Raw genomic sequence first — 20,063 nt, 5'->3', positions numbered from 1 at the left:
CTCTAATATAAGCTTTCCCAGCCACCTTTATTCCCATGTTTATTCACACCTTCAAAGAAGTCAAGGCAAGATCTCCCTCGGCCGAACCCATGCTGACTCTGTCCTATTAAATCATGTTTGTCTATCTGTTCCATAATTTTAATTTTACAATTGTTTCCACTATTTTGCCCAGCACTGAAGTCAGGCTTACTGGTCGGTAATTTCCTAAATCTCCTTCCATTTTTTGCCATCACCTTTTAAACCTGTTTGGCCTCCTTAAGATTATCACATACTATCACACTAAGGTAACCATACGTCCCGTTTTGAACGGGACAGTCCCGTTTTTGGATCCCCTGTCCTGTTGTCCCCACACACAGCTTTGGGATGCCAAAATGTCCCGTTTTCAGAGACAGCGTCCCGAAGCTGTGCGCAGGGACAACGGGACAGGCAATCGCTTCCTGTCCCTCCCCTGCCACACCAAAAAAAAAAGCCTCCCTTCAGGCCCGATTTAAACTTCCCCCGGTCCACCGCCGCTTCTCCTCTGCTTACCTCCCTGCCACTAATCGTGCCCGGAAGCCTTCCCGATGTCAATTCTGACGTCGGAGAGGACGTTCCGGGCCAGCCAATCGCTGCACATATTCAGTTTAGCGGCCTGGAAGGAAAAAATTCTATCAAAAAACTTTTTATATTTGGCAGGATTTTAAAGGGGGATAGTTGAATAGATTTATTCTATGTGTATTCTTGTTAAGATAATTCAAGAAGTGGGAAGCAAGATAGTCTGGTAACATCCCAAAAACTGCTTTGTAACAAATACAGGAAAACTTAAACAGAACTCTGGATTCTACTGGCAACCAGTGAAGTTTTTGATAGAAGGGGGGTAATATGCTCTAGTTTTTTAGTCCAAAAATAAGCCGAACAGCAGTGTTCTGGATCAGTCTAAGTTTTTTTGAGTGTTTTTTTTTTTGTAAGTGTCCAGGTAAAAAAGGTCTTAGTGCCCCAAAGGTGACCCAACTGACAAGGTGACCACTTGATGGTTTAAGGCATCACCCCCCCACCCCTTACTCCCCCAGTGGTCACGACCCCCCTCCTACCATCCAGAGATAGGGGAAAAACAGCATATTGAAGGCTTGCTATCAGCTGATCGTGGCAGCTTTTTCAATTGTATATTGCTTTGGGTTTTAAGGGTATGTTTGCTAAATTAAATGAAATAAAGCAGTTTTGCTCACACAAATGGCTTTGACAATTACTTTCTCTGGTTATTTGGGTTTGTGTGGAGACTTGAGGTTTTGTTTTTTTTATATAACTCATTTGATTTACCACACCCTGAGCAGCTACAGTGTGACATGACAAGTAATACATATTTTAGAGAAATACATAAACAGATGTGAGTCACTCCTGGTCATTCCCGTCTTGGTTTTTCTTATTCTATATGCTGACTAGTTCCCAGTATAAAAGCAACTATTGACAAAGAAGTAGAAGAATCAAAGCTTATGAATTAATGCCAGGTGGTCATTAGCGACAGTATCTTTAAGTCATCATTGCTGCTTTATGCATGCTCCGTCTGCTAGTTGGAAGGTTTGGGTTGGGACACGGGAGAGGCAGTGGCAGGATTAAATTGAAGCAGTCATACCAGAAATATTCCATTCAAGTGTTTTCATCCAACAGATTGTGCAAGCATGGCTGCACCTGCACATCCTGAAAGTATAAATCACGTGAAGAGGGCGACAGAGAAAAAGATCCAGCCTCGCATAAAGAACTCTCACTTGCAAACAGGCTGTAGGGAACTGGCAGCATGGCAAATCCCAGAGTGCTGCCTTTCATCCTGTTTATTCTCTGCTTGGCCAGCTCATCCTTTGCAGAACAAAAACTTTTAGTTTTTTTGCTGGACGGCTTACGCTATGACTACGTTAATGACAGGGCACTGGAGTCCCTGCCTGGATTTCGAGAGTTTGTGGAATGGGGTGTGAAAGTAGATTACATGACTCCAGATTTCCCTAGCTTGTCCTATCCTAATTATTACACACTGATGACTGGTAAGTACTGTTTGGTTTGGTTTATGTCTGGTTTGGTCTTAGAAGCTGATTGGGGTGATGTCATGTTACTTTTTCCCTTTTGGACAAAAGTACTTTGCATTCCTCATTAAATCTTCATGGTGTAGGACAGTGATCTTCATTATTTTATATTATTATTTTTAGCAGAGGCTGTACTGGCAAAAAAGTATTCAGTGTGAGAGCCACGATCATTGCTAGAGAAAGCAGGTAAAGCTTCCAAGCTCTAGCATACCAAGGGTGGGGAGGTGGGGGCGCCCCACCCCAGTTGCTGGGAATTGAGGGGTGCTGGTTTATTCTTAATGCACCACCGGGAATGGGTAAAATGCAGACCTCACGGATCTTATGGACCTCGCTGATCTAAAACCTCACATCCTTAAAAATCTGAGGGCCGTGCCACTTGCAGTTTCTGGTTCTGACAGACCTCTGTGACAATTTAGCCCTAAGGAATCCTAATGCTTTTCTCTCCCTACGCTGAGACTAAAAGCGGCAAAACTTTTGCCCTGAGGTCTGTCCCACTTTTAGTCTCAGCATAGGAAGGGAAAAGCATTAGGATCCGTCAGAGCTAAATTGTCATAGAGGTCTGTCAGAGCTAGAAGAAGTAAGTGACGTCGGAGGGGGATGGACCGGCAGACGAAGTCATCGTGGGATCTTCTTCGAGCTTCATTGCCTGCACATTGCCGACGGTCGATGCTGGGGGGAGGGCCGGCATTGTTGTCGTCGGGTGGGGGCTCATTGCTGGGGGGGGGCGGCGTTGTTGTCGGGTGGGGGTCCGTTGCTGTGCAGAGAGGGAAGAGGGGGGCCCGTTGCTGTCTGGTATGTTGTCCTTCAGCGGGCCCCCCTGACTATTTCGGGCCCTAGGCACATGCCTAGTTGGCCTATTGGATAATCCGGCCCTGATTGTAGTCTTTCGATTGTTTTAAAAATATTTTTCTCTTTGCCCAAAACTAATGCTACTGTGAATAAAAACAGGCTCCAAGCGGAAATAATTATGACCGGGGAGACTTGGTGATATGGAGCTCTTGAAGAGTATTAGTCTTACTGCGGTGAACACCCTTTTAAAATATTTTAAATCTTTCATGCGGCAGTAGCTTAACCGGAGAGTTGAGGCAGATAACAGACCTGGGAGAAAGCTGTTGGAGAATCCAATCTGCATAGGGCGGGCTAAAGCTCTGCTCTGCTCTATTGTCATTCCGTGGTGGATCACTAATCAGGCAGAGTGGATCAGGGGGTGGAGGATGAGTACGGTGGGGTCTCGGGTCACAGAAGAGGTGGACGGACAAAACCGCAAATGACAGGGGCTGCGACTTCGTGGGGGTATACTGTATATTAAAAAAACCAGGAAAGCAGACAGAGATAGTAAAGAAATAAAGAAGTAAAGAACACTCTATAACTAGATAGGTGACAGCTGAGGAGAGGATGGCTAATGTATCATGTGCTAAAGGCAGTTGAAAACAGATGGGTCTTAAGGCCTACTTTGAATTCTCATAATGACATTTTTAAATGGAATTATTTTGGCACAGAATTCCAAAGATATGGTGCTGCTACTACTACTTATCATTTCTATAGTGCTATTAGATGTATGCAGCGCTATACATTAAACATTGAAAAGATATACATAACATAAAAATGTATGTATATACCGCAGTACCCTAGGAGTTCTATGCGGTTTACAAAAGAAAATTGAAATAGTAACAATAAAAACAAATGAACAAAGTTTTCAATAATTTCCTGAACTGCTGGTAAGAGACAGAGCTAACTAACAGATTAACAAGCTCTTTATCAGAAGAAGCTGCCTAAAAAGGTAGGAGTCAATGAAAATAGCTCTGGTATAAACGACCCTTTACCGATGGAAAAGCAAACAAATTGCAATTATATCTTGAGCGTTGTGAATTAATGAATAAAAAATGATCCACCAGATAAATAGGTGCTAAACCACGAAAGACTTTATAGCAGGGGTGCCCAATACGTCGATCGCGATCGACCAGTAGCTCAGGAAGGCAACGTGAGTCGATCGCAAAGCCCATCCCGGGCTCCGTGATAGACTCGTGTTGCCGTCCTGATCTACGGGCCGATCAGCCTTCCTCTCCAGTGTTCTCCCTAGGGCCTTTTAGCTGGGCGGTCCACCCAGCTGTCATCTGCCGCTGCTGAACATTAAAAAAACCGGCTTGGAGATTTCAGCCCGTAGCGAACTTATGCTCTGGGCTCTAACGTGTGCGTGCCGGCTTCTCTTCTCTTCCCTCCGAAACTGGAAGTTATGTCCGGGGGGGGGGAGGGGGGAGAGAAGGGAAGCCGGCATGCACATGTTGAGAGCCCTGAAGCAAGCGTTCGCTATGGGCTAATGCGGGAGACAGGTTAGTGAAGCATTTGTTCTTCTTCCTGCCGGGTCCTGCCTACTTTCTGTTTCCGCGAAGGCAGGACCCGGCAGCATTTCCCCCAATAGGTTGATCACGATCTTGGGCTGATCAGCCTTCCTCTTCCCGACGGCAGAATTGACGTCGGGGAGAGGAATGCTGGTTGGCCGAAGCAGGGAGAGCTTGGGGCCTGTTATTGGTGGCGTTTGGGTCCTGGTCCCCGATGGCAATGGCAGTGGCAGTGGCTTGGGGGAGGGCAGGGAGAAAGGAAGAAAAAGGGCAGGCAGGGAGACAGAAGGAAAGAAGAGAAACAGAAAAAAAAGAAAGGGAGGCAGAGAGAAAGAAAGGACAGGGAGAGAGGAAGGAAAAGTTGGGGGAGGGAATGAGGTCTGGAGGAGAGGAAGCATACAGGCTAAAAGAAGGGAAGAAAGATTAGATGCATAGTCAGAAGAAGAAAGTGCAACCAGAGACTCATGAAATAACCAGACAAGGTAGGAAAAATGATTTTATTTTAAATTTAGTGATCAAAATGTGTCTGAATTTATATCTGCTGTCTATATTTTACACTATGGTCCCCTTTTACTAAACCGCAATAGAGATTTTTAGCGCAGGGAGCCTATGAATGTCGAGCATTCAGCGCAGCTCCCTGCGCTAAAAACTGCTATCGTGGTTTAGTAAAAAGGGAGGGGGGTATATTTGTCTATTTTTGTATGGTTGTTACTGAGGTGATAGTGCTTAGAGTCATCTGCTTTGACCTCTTTGAAAAACCCTGAAATAGGAATGATAATTAACATTTTCTATGCATACAGTGTGCTTTGTGGTTTTTAAAAAAATTTTATTGTTGGTAGATCATTTTGACTTGGTCATTTAAAAAGTAGCTCGCAAGCCCAAAAAGTGTGGGCACCCCTGCTTTATAGCATATACAACCAAACAAATCTGACTCTGGCCTTGACTGGTAATCAATGTAGTCTCTGGTAATAAGGTGTGACATGATCTTATTTTTTCAGATTGAAAATTAGTTGGGCTGCTGTGTACTGTATGATGTAGAGTCCATGAAGATTTTTCTGATAACCCCCTAAGTAAGCTATTTTACAGTAATCCAAAATACTTAGAATTAATGACTGCACCAACAGTCTAAAAGAAGAAATATCAAAATATGGTCTAATAGTCCATAATTTCCATAACATATACAACTTTTCCTTACTAAAGCATCTATATTTGAATTCATTGTGAGATTTTGACCTAAAATAACCCCTAGAATTCTTATAGTAGGATTTACAAAATTCCACTCAAATTTATACTTGTCTCTATTTCTTTCTTCTTGCAATGAGTAGCATAGAATAATTTCGATCATCCATATTTCTACGATTGTGGTGGAAATTAACTGCATAGATTGAGAAAATGCCCTAGTCAAACCTTCAGCTGTGTGCCTCCCTCTGAAGCATCTCAAGGCCCTATCTCTCTTCCCTTTCCTTTCCTGCACTCCTAGATTGCTAGCATCTCCCCTTCCCTTCTTTCCCTCTCCCCCCATGGCCAGCATTTCCCTTTATTCATTCTATTCCCCCCCTCCTCCCCATAGCTAGCATCTCCCTTTCCTATCTCTACCGCAATTATATCCAGCATTTCTATTTCCCCTCTCTATTCCCATCAGTCAGCCAGCATTTCGTCTCCTCTTTCCTACCCATCCGTGTGTCCAGCATCTCCCCTTTCCCTCCCCTCTTTTGGTGCCCCCCTCTCCCACCTGGGGGGAGAGGCAGGACAAGACAGCACTTCAGCAAGGATCTGTGCTTACAGTGAACATGAAGCGCTCACTCTTTAATAATAATAATAATTTTATTCTTATATACCGCCAAAGCCATAATAGTTCGAGGCGGCGTACAATAAGAAGAGCTTGACAAACAGCAATAATAGGTATAACGTAAAGACACTGAATACATGTAAGTAGGATGTAGTGCGGGAGGAGGCAATAGCAGACCTGGCAGAGGGAAGGTTTCATACATACCATGCCAGAGTCATGCTGCCACCCCCTCTCCAAATTCTGTTGCCCCCAGGCAGATGCTTAGTGCACCTAGTAAGGCTGATCCTGATTTTATCTGTATCTTATACTTTCTCCCATACTGACTCCCAGTTTATGTAAACTAAATCCACTAATACACACTTTTTGATTCACTGAGTCTCTCACTCAATCCCTGCTCAGTCTTGAAATCTTTAGGTCCGACCTATTCAAAGTGATTTAACTGGTTGGCAAAGGCTTCTGACTGGTTAAATCACACATAACTAGCTATCTGCAATTATTCAGAAGGAGATAATTGGTTATCACCGCTGAATATTCATAGTTAGCTCATAGCCAGTTGTCCTGGGGGTGTTCCGAGAGCAGGTCACATTTAAGATCTGATATTCTGAGTTAACCAGGCAAGATTAGCACATAAATAGTACTGCATAAATAGCTGTTCTATCTTTATGTGCTAGCTGATAGCAGGTAGGTGCTGAATATTGAACTGTTTTTTTGGCAGGTGGTCAAAAATGAAACTAGATAATAACAATCGCCAAAAATGACCCAGTATCAAATATTTAGGTTCAGTGCCGGTGGCAAGTACTGCAGTTAAAACCTGCTGCCTGCTGAAAATCGGGCTGTTTGTTCTTAGGAAGTCCTGAGTTTATGCTCTCTCCCTTCCTCATTTCTCTTATCCAATCTATGGGTCACTGCTCTTGCACCTAATCTCTGTTTATTTTTTCTCAGCTATCTCCAAGTCCCTGTGGTTCATTTCATCGCTGTTTCATCACTGAATCGGCTAGTGCTTGACCTCTTGTGTGTGTGTGTGTGGGGGGGGGGACTAGCTTTTCAAAGCAGTAGCACCCCCAGTCTGCATACTTCCCCCTCCCTCATCTCACTTCAAGGTAGGAGTGCCCTCAGCCTGCATACCTTCCCCTGCATTTCCCTCCTAGGTAGGAGCACCCCCCCAGCTTGCATACCTCCCCCATATCTTCCAACAAGGTAGGAGTGCCCTCCCAACCCGTATACCTCTTGAAAAGTTCACTGGTGCAAGCTGCATCCTTCACCCCCTGCTCGTGCCGGCCTTGTCTCATCTCTGACAGCACATCCTGGTCCCACAACTAGGAAGTGTTGTCAAAAGGGAGCCAAGGCTGGTCGAGCAAGGGGTGGAAGATGTGCCGGCTAACTTTGCAAGAGGTATCTGGGGGTGGGGGGATAGGAGGAGAGGCATCAGCGGGAAGGGAGTAGGAGAGGCACTGGCCAAGAAGGGGCCTAAGGCTCTGATTAGCTCAGTCACCTATGACTCTCCATAGGAGAGGCCCTAAACAATCTGGGTCAATCAGAGCCTTTAAAAAGTCTCACAATTATAAGACTTTACCTTGGCTACTAGAATTCCACCTTCTACCACATACATCAAACTTCAATGTCTGTAAACGTCCTAGCTGGATAGAAACCTAAGAAAACCTACTTAATAACTAGGTCCTGCACCTTTAAATTCTGAGAGTGAAAACTGCTAAATGAGGTCTCCAGAGTAAAGTCCAGCCTCTGATACAGTAAAGAGCTGCAGATTCCACACTCCCAGTAACTGCCAAGTGACAGGCAGCAGACAGGGAACTAGTGAGGTTTCTGCCAACATGGCAAAGCCCACAATGCTGCTTTTCATCCTCAGCATTCTCTGCTTGGCAAGCTCATCTTTTGCCCGGCAAAAGCTTTTAGTTTTTTTGCTGGACGGATTACGTGGTGACTATGTTAATGAGAAGGAAATGGACACCCTCCCTGGATTTCAAGAGATTGTGGAACGGGGTGTGAAAGTAGATTACATGACCCCAGATTTCCCTAGCTTGTCCTATCCCAATTATTACACACTTATGACTGGTGAGTAACCATTTGCTTTGCTTTTATTTATGTTGCAGAAAAAAAGAAGAAAGAAACAAGCCAGACAGCATTTCTTAGTACTACTGATCTGTTCATGCTTAGGTTGATAATTAGCTGGCGATCAGCATTTTGGTAACCATCGCTGGCGCTAGAACTAGAAATTCAATGCCCGGCCACATTTGCGGACCCAGCTAACACATAGCCAGTTAAGTGCAATATTCAGCACTTAACCAGCTATAGGTTATTATAAAAAGACAGGACTGGCTTTTATACAGTCTCATGTACAGTATGTGGTTACCCTGGCTGGTAAAGTTCTGACTATCAGCACTTAACCAAACAAGTGTCGAAAGACCCCCCAATAGCTGGTTGTGAGTTCAGTGTCAACCAGATATTTTCAAAGGCGCTTACTGGTTAAGTGCTTCTGAAAGTAACTGGTTAGGCCCAACCAGGTGATTTAACCAGCCAGGTGCTGTTTCTGGCCAGTCGAGTATTGACCCCATCAAGTGTATCCTCACCTGCCACAGAAGGAAGAATGATTTGTTTGGGATAGGTAAGAGACTTACAAATGTACTATACCTCTGAGGGCTTCATAGTGCTCATCCCAAGGTTAAGTGGTAAAAGCACTTTCCTCTTGAGATACTTATATCAATGTGATATTATTGAGTACTATCATACTTGTATTATACGTATATTATGTAGTTACATTGTTTCTTATAGCAAAGTTTTTTTCACAAGAACATAAGATTTGCAGCTGCTGGGTTAGACCAGTGGTCCATCATGCCCAGCAGTCCGCTCACATGGCGGCCCTTAGGTCAAAGACCAGTGCCCTATTTGAGTCTAGCCTTACCTGTGTATGTTCTGTAGGAACTTATCCAACCTTGTCTTCAATCTCTGAAAGGTGGTTTTCTGTTCAGGTTTTTCTGAGGAATAACTTGATTTTTTTTTGTGACATGCATTTGAGATCAGGGTTGGCTCAACCTATGGTCTAGGTTAGGCCCTGGCCCAGGGTGCTGGTGATAAAGGGCGCCAAAATCCCGGTCTGGTATCCTTCCCTGTCTCTTCCCTCCCCTCTGTGGGAGGGGTGGGAGAGATGCCCGATCGAGGTTCAGGATTTTATCACCAGCATGGGGGAGGGGAGACTTGAGATGGAGGGGGAACTACTAGATCATGGGTGGGAGGGGAGGGGGCGCAGGTGCAAACGTTGACTCAGTATACCATAATCCCTTGAGCTGGCCCTGCTTGAGGTGCAACTGTATGAGGTTTTCTTGGGGGTGGGGGTAATATTATATGTGGCTTAAGCATGTAGAACAGAATTTTCCAGGCTCATGGAAAATCATCTGAGGGTATATGTATGTAATACATGGAGGCACAAAAATACACCTACTTTTACACATTACTGAGGCAATTCTAACACCTAAGTGCTCATATTATGCATGCATTATGTGTGTAAATTATAAAAATACTAACGTTTACATGTGTACTTGCGCACCTGTGTGTTTAAATACCAACAGGTATCTAAGCACTATTCTCTAAATATCTGCTTAATTTACATAAATTGCAAAGGGGGTGTGAATAGGGGTGGAGCATGGGTAAGATATAGGCGGGGCTTTCACATATGTAGAATACTGTAAGTTACGTTGGTTCCTGCTGTACTTAAGTGCTCGCACTTATGAGCTGTATGACTGGTGTAAGTGCGAATGCCTAAATGTTAGACATTATTCTATAAAGGAAAATAGATGCCTATTGCTTTCCTTTCTATTATAGGCATCTACTTCACTCCCTCTGTCTTTCATCGAACTGGAGGCACCCAGTTGTTATGGAATTGCCCAATACAAGGGCAGTTTTAAAATAGATCACCTAGATTGAAAGGGCAAGAAGGGCTCCTATTTCCAGGCTATTTTATAAAGGCATATAGGTGACTCTATTTCTTTATTTTTTAAAAAAAGAACAAAACTAGGGGTAAACTAGCAGAATATACACATATATCATATGAACTGTGTATGTGAATTGCAACTTCCCTTAATCTGAAAGGGGAAATGAGCATCAGATGGTTGCAGTGGGTTAACTTTAAAAGTCTCTGTATGAAAGGGGACATTTGACAGGAACAGTTCTTTAGCTCATTCCTGTTCCTTTACAACCAGAGCTCAGTCCTGAACTGGAAGTTTGTGTCAGGGTGAGAAAAGCCTAAAAGGTAGGAATCGTATCAATTACAGTGTTCCCAAGTTCCTCTGAAACAATTTAATATACTGTATTCCTGCAAAATATATTTTGAGGCTTGTTTAGAATCTTTTTTTCCCTAAATTTTACAAAGCAATATATAGGAAAATATATAGTTCTTTAGTTCAAATCTATTTTATTAAGCAACAGTAAATACAACGGCAATAACAACCATGGGATACATTTTCATTAAACACCCGTGGAGGACTGGACTCTTATGTCCTCCCCGACCCACCATACCCCCACCCCCCAACAAAGAAGCCCCTACCCCCCACCCACCCCTCCCCATCCCCCCCCAGATACAGATAAACTCGTAAGCAGGGAACAGCATAGACACCGCGAAACACAGGTTCAGAGGTGGAGTCTATTCAAGACCCGACTACGACTCTCAGGAGTCAAAATGTTCAAATATGGAGTCCAAGTGTGAACAAAATCTCTGCTCCGGCGTCGAGAAGGACGAGCCAAACGGGCCTCCCATCCCATAAGTTCATGAAGGCGATTCCTCCAGTACCAGAATGAAGGCGGTTCAGATGACAGCCAGCAACACAAGATACATTTCTTCCCCAAAATAAAACATTTACTAAGAAATAATTTTTCATAAGAATTGTACATATACAAGAATGAGAAATGGGCAAACAGCATAGACTGCACGGATACTGGCACAGGGGTCTGCAACAAGCCCTGTAAAAAGGAGGCCATTTCCGTCCAGAAGGTCTGAATCCCCTCACAACTCCAAATACCATGAAAATAAGAATTTACCTCCACCGTACAGCGGATGCATAACTGAGTATCAACGCAACCCATATGGTAAGCCTGACTCTGGGAAGCATAGGCCCTCAGGACAGTTCGAAAGTGACATTCACGTAACTCAGCACTATGTACCAAACCCGCAGTTCGGTTCAGGGTTTTTAACAAGAAATTGTCCCCCAATTCCCTACCCAAATCCCGCTGCCATGCCTCCAAAATACCAGGGAAAACCCTAGGCGGGCAAAGGGCCAGAATCCGGCCATGCAAAGCAGATATAGAGACCCTAGTATCAGGATCTGCAGCCAAAAAAGTACAGAGCTGGGTCCCAAAATCCCCCCGCAAGGAAGTCCCCTGAAGGGAAGCCACATAGTGACTAAGTTGACAATAGGCAAATGGAAGGCCTATCTCAGGGACCCCCCTCCCCGCCAACTCAGCAGAAGGTAAGAGAGACCCATCATCCCGCAGAATATGCCGCAACTGTTCCACCCCCCGCGCCCTCCAATGACCGAACACGGAGGGTCCAACCCCCGGAGGGAAAGCTAAATTCCCCGCCAACGGTAGAAATACACTAGAATGAGCGTCCTGATTCCACAACCGAAGGATTTGATGCCCATTTTAATTTCTTTAATACAGCACAGCAGTACAAAATTGTTTGATAGAACCCATACATAATTATGAGTTTAGATGTTATGAAATATTTTGAATAATATTTAAAAAGTTACATAGGTATGAATAAAACTGGGAGGAGGGCAGAAACTATTTATGTTACCGTAGGCATGAAGGCCATGATTCTGTAAATGGTGCCTAATGGGCCGGTGCCTAAAAAAAAACGATGCCGGCCACGTGTCAGTTACATTTAGGCGCCGTTAACAGAATCGTGGCTATCGGCACCTAAGAAAAAACTTAGGCACTGATAATGTAGTCCATGGTTTTAAAGGCTGACATTTCCAGCACCTGAGTTTTTGGGAGAATCATGCATAGCGGCACCTAGTGATGCCTAAAATCGTTTCTGCCCCCTAAACACGCCTACTTTGACCCTAGGCACCGCTAGGAGCTATTCTATAGGAGCAATTCTGGCACCTACTTTTTAAAAATGTGTTTTTAATCGGTTTTAAATGGTGCACTCAATTACCATGCCAACTAAATCCGGATTGATAATTACTTCTTGAAAAACTTGTTTTGTTTCTCCTTAACTACAGCGGATGAGTATTTGATGACAGTATTGCTACGGACATTTTCTTGTGTCGATAGCTATATGTGTGATGCTTTTGCATTGTTCTGTTTTAGTGTATATGTGCTTCACGCCTTTATGTATGTGAATTTGTAAGGGGCTGAGATTTTTGGCGGTATAGAAAATATTTTTAAATAAATAAATAATAAAATATGGTCCCAAATTCCTCCAGTGACATCACTTCATTTACATATACGAAGCTAAATCCCTGTAGCGATATCAGTGCCATATATGGAGTAGAATTCCTCAAGTAATATCATTGGCTCAGCTCCCAGCTGCTATGCGGCTACTGGAGTCAAGCACAGTCACCACGATCAGACATAAAGCAAAGGGAGGAATGATATTGAACAGAGACAAAATTTCCAAATTTACAGCCTCCTGTAGCTGATTACAGAGTTCACTTACAGGAATGTTCTCAACATAAAAAAACAACAACCAAAAAACAACCCACATGGTGAGAAGTCCCTTTTAATGGGCACCAGAAAACTAGTTAGTTCATTTTCTATCCTGTTATTCCGGTTTGGAATACAGTATATACATTTGGAAGCAGTTTCATATCTTTTTGGAAGGTAAACAATATCCTACAGTCTAACGAGGAAAAGATACTCTAGTGCTGTCTAGAGAACTCTTGGCTGATCTTTACTGTGCTAAAGATACAGGAGGCTCCAGACATTTCCTTTGTTAACCTAATTGTTTCTTTCCTATAATTATTGTAGTGCTACCCCTGTCCCTTTTGTATCAGTTTAGTTCTCGTCTGATTTTGTCTTTTGTAGGGGGTCTTTTTACTAAGGCGCACTAGCCGTTTTATCGAACGCTAAATGCTATATTATATTCTATGGATGCGTTAGCATTTAGCGTACGCTAAAACGGCTAGAGCACCTTAGTAAAAGAGGGGGTTAATTTGTAATACCATATCTCTGTTTTTACCATGTACATCGCTTAGAAATTGTATAAGCGATATTATCAAATTTTAAATAAACCTGAAACCTGCATTTCATTTGAGGAACATTTTTTTGTCTCTTTTGCATATGTGATTAACTGTAATAGAATAAAATGCAAAGCCTTGGTCAGTACCAAATAGTGCAGGCTGAGAAGCAAAAGACACATTAACCAAAAGGCTAAGATAAGCTATCTTAGCATTCTTTTAAAACTGTTCTGTCCTCTCTCCTCCATCTTAAAGGGAGAGAGGACGGAATTCTGGGACACACAGAAGAGAAAATCAAACTCATATTTCCAGCCTGAAACTTTACATGGAAAATCCACGAAAAAAACTTCCACTGAATGCAGATTGGGAAAATTAGAGGTTGTATTGTCTGTACTTTTACTACAAATGAAAAAAAAAAGAGAAAAGAAATGGAACGGCAATATGAAAACAAGTCAGCAATTGCTGCAGCCTAGACTTGAAATCCTTAACTAGTACAAGGGCAAGAATAGTACAAGGGCAAGAATAACATGTACAGTGTGTCTCTCTAATTTGTCCAGAAAGCCCTAAAGTTGAAAAAACTGTGCGAATTGAAGTTTTTCCCAAGAATTAGATTTTGCTTGATCAGAAAATAATATTTACTTGAAGACAATTTTTTATTGAACAAATAGATGAAATGACAATGCAAACAGCATGAGATACAGTATCCGTTCAAGAATTATACATCAACATTCCCTAGTACAACACTCCCCCCCCCAAAAAAAAAGAACGTAAGAGTAATAAACAGTGATAAACTAAGACAAAGAGAAGGGAAGGCCGAGAAAGTCACACCAAGGAATTCAAGAATACACGGCTTCCAAAAGTGGTCAAATGAACCCTACCAAATACATAAAAAGAATACTCTGTCCCCCCCATCCCTCTCCCCACAAGGTTATACATATGGATGAAAAGCAGCCACTAACAATAAATGCCAAAAACATGGATGCAGTGACAGTATAAATATGCTATCATAACAAAGAAAGATCATCAAACGATATGGAATGCAAATAAAGAGCAAATAGCCCAAGCCTACTTAATGGGAGAGGCCCCAACATTACTCAAACAAAATCAAGGAAATTAGGGCCCTGGACTATGATGGACCTCGAGAGATACGATACAGGACCTCCCCCCATTACCTCCCCCCCACCCACTGGGGTTGGCCACTGTTGGAAACAGGATACTGGGCTTGATGGATTTTCGGTCTGTCCCAGTATGGCAATTCTTATGTTCTTATATAGGGGGACCAACATTTTTAATGGACTGGCCACACAGACATGTCAGCAGAGCAGTGGGGCACCTTAGAAGGCATTGCTGTGAACTTCACATAAAGGATGCCAGGTATACATCTCACCATAACCCCCTTATAATGTATGGTGAGCTCTCTAAAACTCCCCTAAAACCTACTCTACCTACCTGTCTACTACCCCAGTAGCCCTGATGGCTGCAGGTGTCACCTCTATGGCAGTACAGTAGAATTTTGGTGGATTCACACTTTCCACCATAAATGTAGTGATTATAGTGGGATATGGACCTGGAGCCCCCTGTCTATGGTTCACTACACCACCCACCAGGCTACTCCAGATACCTGCTTGCTGCTGTACTAGGATTTCCCATACCATGTTCTGCTGTCATAGAGACAGGTATGTACTGTTTCATTCAGATCTTTTTTTTTTTTTTTTTGGGGGGAGGGGGTTGGTGGGTCAGTGACCACTGGGGGAGTGTGGAGGATCATGCCTTAATCTCTCCAGTGGTCAGCTGATCAGTTTGGGTACCTTTTTGGCCCCTATTCGCTTTTAAAACAGGTCTAGCTCTGAATATATAAACGATGTCCTGGACATCTTGGTAAATGTTTACCACCACAAGATGTTCAAGCTCTAAGCACACCCTAATCCCACCCATACCATGCCTCCAACATGCCCCCTTGAACTTTCGATGCACTGCAAACAAGAAGTCTTGGAAGACATCTAGAAAGTCAGTTTTGAAAATGACTTCTTGGATATCTTGGCCAGTAAGTCATCCAAGTGCCACTTTATGCCATGTTTTGGAAGTCTTTCTTTTTTTTAAAATGAGCCCTATGCTGTTGGGTTGGTTTTTTTTTTCATTGCTGCACCAAAATAAATGATAAACTAATAATGATAGGCAACTTTCAGGATAGTGTTATTACTATCTGGTAAAGCAGTGGGGAAAGATAACTGGATGTTGTTTGCAAACATAAAAAGACATTATCAAGGACAAGTCAAATAATATTGTTCTATTATAAGTTATCAGTAAGAATGCAAACAGTGTACTGTGTTTGGTTCCAAAGGTCAGAGACCACTTGAAAGCCTTTCAGAAGAAGACTCCTCAAAACAATACAGGGCCTGCAACAAACCTTGAATGGAGAGGCGGAAGGAATTCTAGATGCATTCCCTGGAAGAGAGAATGTAAAGAGAGGATAAGCTAAATCATTTAAATGAAGTGCAAGATGCTTGAACATGCCCTAGAAAAACATATGTTAGAAAGATTGAATTATCACAAATTTAGAATTTGTCAGCAATAGTGCCAACTGAGATGTAGCTATTGGGCATTCACACATCTTTCATAAGCATTCATGATTATATATACCTGAATTTGCTTTTTCGCCTCTCAAAATGAAGTTGGAAGGAGGAAAGCTTAGAGGGAATATCGGGAGAGCAGTAGATGCTTGGTATAGTCCACTAGCCAATAGGGATGTAAAATGCATGGCTGGTTTTGTGATCATTCTGCTGTCCAGGTTGGGCTTCATCTAGGTCAGCGATGGCGAACCTATGGTACGCGTGCCAGCTGTGGCACGCGAAGGCCTTGCAGCTGGCACGCAGGAAGGTCCGCAATTAAGATATGCGGCGCGGCGGGAGGCAAGTGTGCCGGTGTCTGCTTTGCAGCTCACCTGGCAACAGGGCCGGACTGGCCATTGGGAGGACCGGGCATTGTCCCGGTGGGCCGCGGCCCATCCTCCTGTGCTGGCTGCAGTCCTGTGAGTGGATGTTTAGCCTGCCTGTCTTCCCCTATGAGCCAGGCAGTGTGTGAGGGGGAAATGGGGGGAGGAAGAGAAGCTTCACACTGAGTCTGTCACAGGAACTCAGTGAGGCTGTAGTGTGACTCCACATGTGACATCTGTAATCAGGAACAGTTCCTAGTGCTCCCATGCTAGAGAGGTGAGGATATGGGGGGATGTTAATGTGTCTAATAATGTGCTCCTCTGTAAAAACCTCTGTATCTTCCATGGGGGACATGCTAAATTCGAGGAAATAAAAAAGCTGCTTATGATGATTGCATAGAGAAGTTCAGTAAGCTGAGAGGAGGGCTGGGCTCTCTGTGAACAACCAACACACTAATCCTGTGCGCTGTACCTTATGGAAAACTCAATATAGCAAAAAACAGTAAAGTGTATATGTGGTCCTTCACAGTGCTTTTGTAAACATCATAATAAAATAACAAAGGCTCCAATAATGAAAAATAAAAGTCCTTTTCCCATACACTCAGGTCACCTCTTAATTAGTTGTTATTGTGATGAATCCAATGTTGTATAGTCATTAATGAGATTAATCCAGTTTTGCAGGTCATTTTATTTGGGGAATCGCAGTCACTTCTTATTAGTGGCTGGCTGTGCCTCTCAAGTGTACTTCTGCATTTTAGCCCTGCCCCTGGACTTCAATGGGCGGGGCCTGCGTTTGGTCATGTGATTGGGCTGCTCAACCTAAAATGCCCGGGCCTATTTTTTGTCCCAGTCCGGCCCTGCCTGGCAATGTGTTCCTCGCGGCTGCCTGAACCGCCGCGGGGCTGTGAGACAGTATATTTTTTGACCAAAACAGATGCCTACAATTAGTAAAATTCCCCAATCACATATTTTTTTATGGGGACGGATTTGTATACAGCACTTCATTAGATTTTTTTTATTATACAAATTTTATCTTTTTGTAGACTTGAAGTCTTGAACAAAGAAAATGAGTACAGCAAAAAAAGCAAAAACAGATAGTGGAAGACCATTCCAAGAGGCCTGGACAGAGACATATGGAGTGATTGAACGCAGTGGGAAAGCATTGTGTATTATGTGTAATGAAAGTGTTGTGTCTCGCACATCAAGTGTCAAACGTCACTTTGAGACCAACCATAACAGTGTTGCTGAACTTGGTTTAGCTCAAAGAAAAGAGTTTCTTGTAGGAAAATTAAAGAAATATCACTCCCAGTCTCTTAGTTTTAGCAACTATCTTTCAAAAACTAATCATCTTACAGTTGCCAGCTTTCAAATTTCACTGTGCATGGAAAAACATGGTAAGCCCCTCTCTGATGGAGATTTTATCAAAAAGGCAATTTTGGCTGGGAGTAATTCACTCTTCTATGATTTCCAAAACAAGGATAAAATTGTGCAGCGCATCTCTGAGATGCCGCTAAGCAGAAATACTGCAAAAGATAGGGTTCTGCGAATGGCTGCTGATGTTAGTCAACAGCTTACTTGCGACTTACAAAAAGCACCCTTCTACTCCATGTGCTTGGATGAAAGTACAGATATTACTAACCATGCAAGACTAGCGCTCATTTTGTGTTATGCTACTGGTGACATCATGAGAGAAGAGCTGGTAAAACTGCTGTCTTTGCCTGGAAGAACACAAGGGATAGATATCCACAATGCTGTGATGGAGGCTTTTTCATCACTAGACATAAGTCCAGAAAAAGTGGTTTCAGTTACTAGCGATGGAGCACCTAGCATGGTGGGGACAACATCAGGATTCATTCATTTCATTGCTAAGGAAGCAAAACATCCACTGATTCAATTTCACTGCATAATACATCAAGAGGCTCTCTGCACCAAAGAAAGCAGCAAAAAACTTGACGATGTCCTCAAAGATGTAACAAAAATGGTGAACTTCATCATGGCGCGTGCTCTTAATTTTTGACAATTTCAAGCCCTTCTTGATGAGGTTCAGGCACAATATAACACTTTACTGATGTACAATAATGTCCGGTGGCTGAGCAGAGGACGAGTGTTAGAGAGATTTGTGGCCTGCTTGGAAGAAGTTAGGCTATTTATGAACGAAAAGGTGGAAGACTATCCTCAACTCACCAACATGGCCTGGCTTACCAACCTCATGTTTTTTACAGATTTTACTAACCACTTTAATGTACTAAACAAAAAATTACAAGGCATGGGAAAAACAGCAGAAAGCATGTTTAGTGACATCAAAGCTTTTGAGAGAAAATTGCATGTTTTTGAAAAAGACCTTGAGAGTGGACAGCTAAAATATTTTCCCAACCTAAAAATACTTTTGGATAATTCTACAACATTTGTGGACAGTCATAAAAAAACACCAGGAAATCCACAAAGCATATTCCACCATTGTAGCCGAAGCAAAGGAGAATTTTAGTAAAAGATTTTCTCAGTTCCGTAAGATAGAGACAACCCTTTCATTTATAACTTCCCCAGAAAAGTCCACATTTGAAGATCTTGATCTTTCCTGCTTACAGTGGTTGGATATTCAAAATTTGGAAATGGAGCTACTGGAATTTCAAGAAAGCTCTATCTGGAAAAGTAAATTCAATGACCTGCGTGCGGCTCTTGAACATATTGAGTGTGAAAGGGTGACAAATGAAATCACTGCTAGCAGTTCTGAAAATGAAATCCTAAAAACATGGAATTCTCTGCCAGACAATTTTAAGTCCATGAAAGCACTTGGGATTGCTCTTCTTACTTTGTTTGGGTCATCCTATGCTTGTGAGCAGCTGTTTTCGGCTTTGAATCATATAAAATCTGATGCTAGAAACAGATTAACGGATGACATGAGTGCTGCATGTGTTGCTCTGAAATTAACGCACTATGAGCCAAGGATTGACAAGTTATCAGCATACATGCAACAACAAAAATCACATTAATTTTTTTCAGAGCATGCCCAATGCATATGTTTACATGAAGCAGTGTTTTCAGCTTGCACTGAATATCAAGCCTATTGTAGTTTTCAGTGTTTTCCATTTATTAACGAGTTCTCTTGACGGTGGAAGGATGGAACCACAAATGTTTAGAAATAGTCTTGCAATCTTCTCCAGATGAGCCCACTTACTTGCTCTGATAAGTCTTCACTGGGTTCCTTTACAGACCCATATCCTTTGTACATCGGCCCGCATAGTATTTAAGTTATTTGACTCTACTCCTGAATATTTTCTTGGTTTGTTTTCTTTTCCTGCTAATCCCAGACTTTCAAGATCCATAGCTTGACTCTTTTGATTCTCCATCATTTTCTGAAACGTCTATAAAATCATTTCGGAAAGCTCAATTTGTTATCAGGATGTTATGCTATTTTATGTTAGTCAGGTTTTCTATTCCACCTTTACCTATTCAGTTCAAGGTTGGATTACATTATAAGAGGTTGGGTCATTTACCTAGGAAGTTACTATGGACAGTTTGACACAGACATTCAATAGAGTTGCTAGTACAGGAAGATCAGTACAGTTATTAATACAGTTAGTTCATAGTTTCAAATATATAGTTGCAAATACAAATAGGTCTTTGTTGGTTCTTCATTTTGTCCCAGGGGTTGCATTAGACATTTTAGAAATGGGCTTTTACAATTACCGTTTCAGTTACTTCAGGGCTGGCTGCCTGTCTTGGTATAGAAATACTTTTAGAGGTAGTGGTCACCAGATTGTA

At 42.6% G+C, this 20,063-nt stretch overlaps 1 protein-coding gene across 2 annotated transcripts in view; it reads left to right on the top strand.

The window, feature by feature from the left end:
• Window positions 1-1,714: 1,714 nt before the first annotated feature.
• The window catches only part of ENPP6 (ectonucleotide pyrophosphatase/phosphodiesterase 6), a 95,716-nt gene continuing 77,367 nt past the window's right edge, over window positions 1,715-20,063 (top strand). The window contains exon 1 of one of the 2 annotated variants that reach the window (XM_033943240.1): window positions 1,715-2,012. In XM_033943240.1, coding sequence (XP_033799131.1) covers window positions 1,772-2,012 — 241 coding nt within the window. In that variant the 5' untranslated portion in view covers window positions 1,715-1,771. Of the gene's footprint in view, window positions 2,013-7,947; window positions 8,250-20,063 lie in introns of those variants that run through there. The other variant, XM_033943250.1, reaches the window with a different exon arrangement.

This window comes from Geotrypetes seraphini, chromosome 1 (assembly GCF_902459505.1).
Source record: "Geotrypetes seraphini chromosome 1, aGeoSer1.1, whole genome shotgun sequence".
Taxonomy (NCBI): domain Eukaryota; kingdom Metazoa; phylum Chordata; class Amphibia; order Gymnophiona; family Dermophiidae; genus Geotrypetes; species Geotrypetes seraphini.
This window is presented reverse-complemented; position numbering and strand designations above follow the sequence as displayed.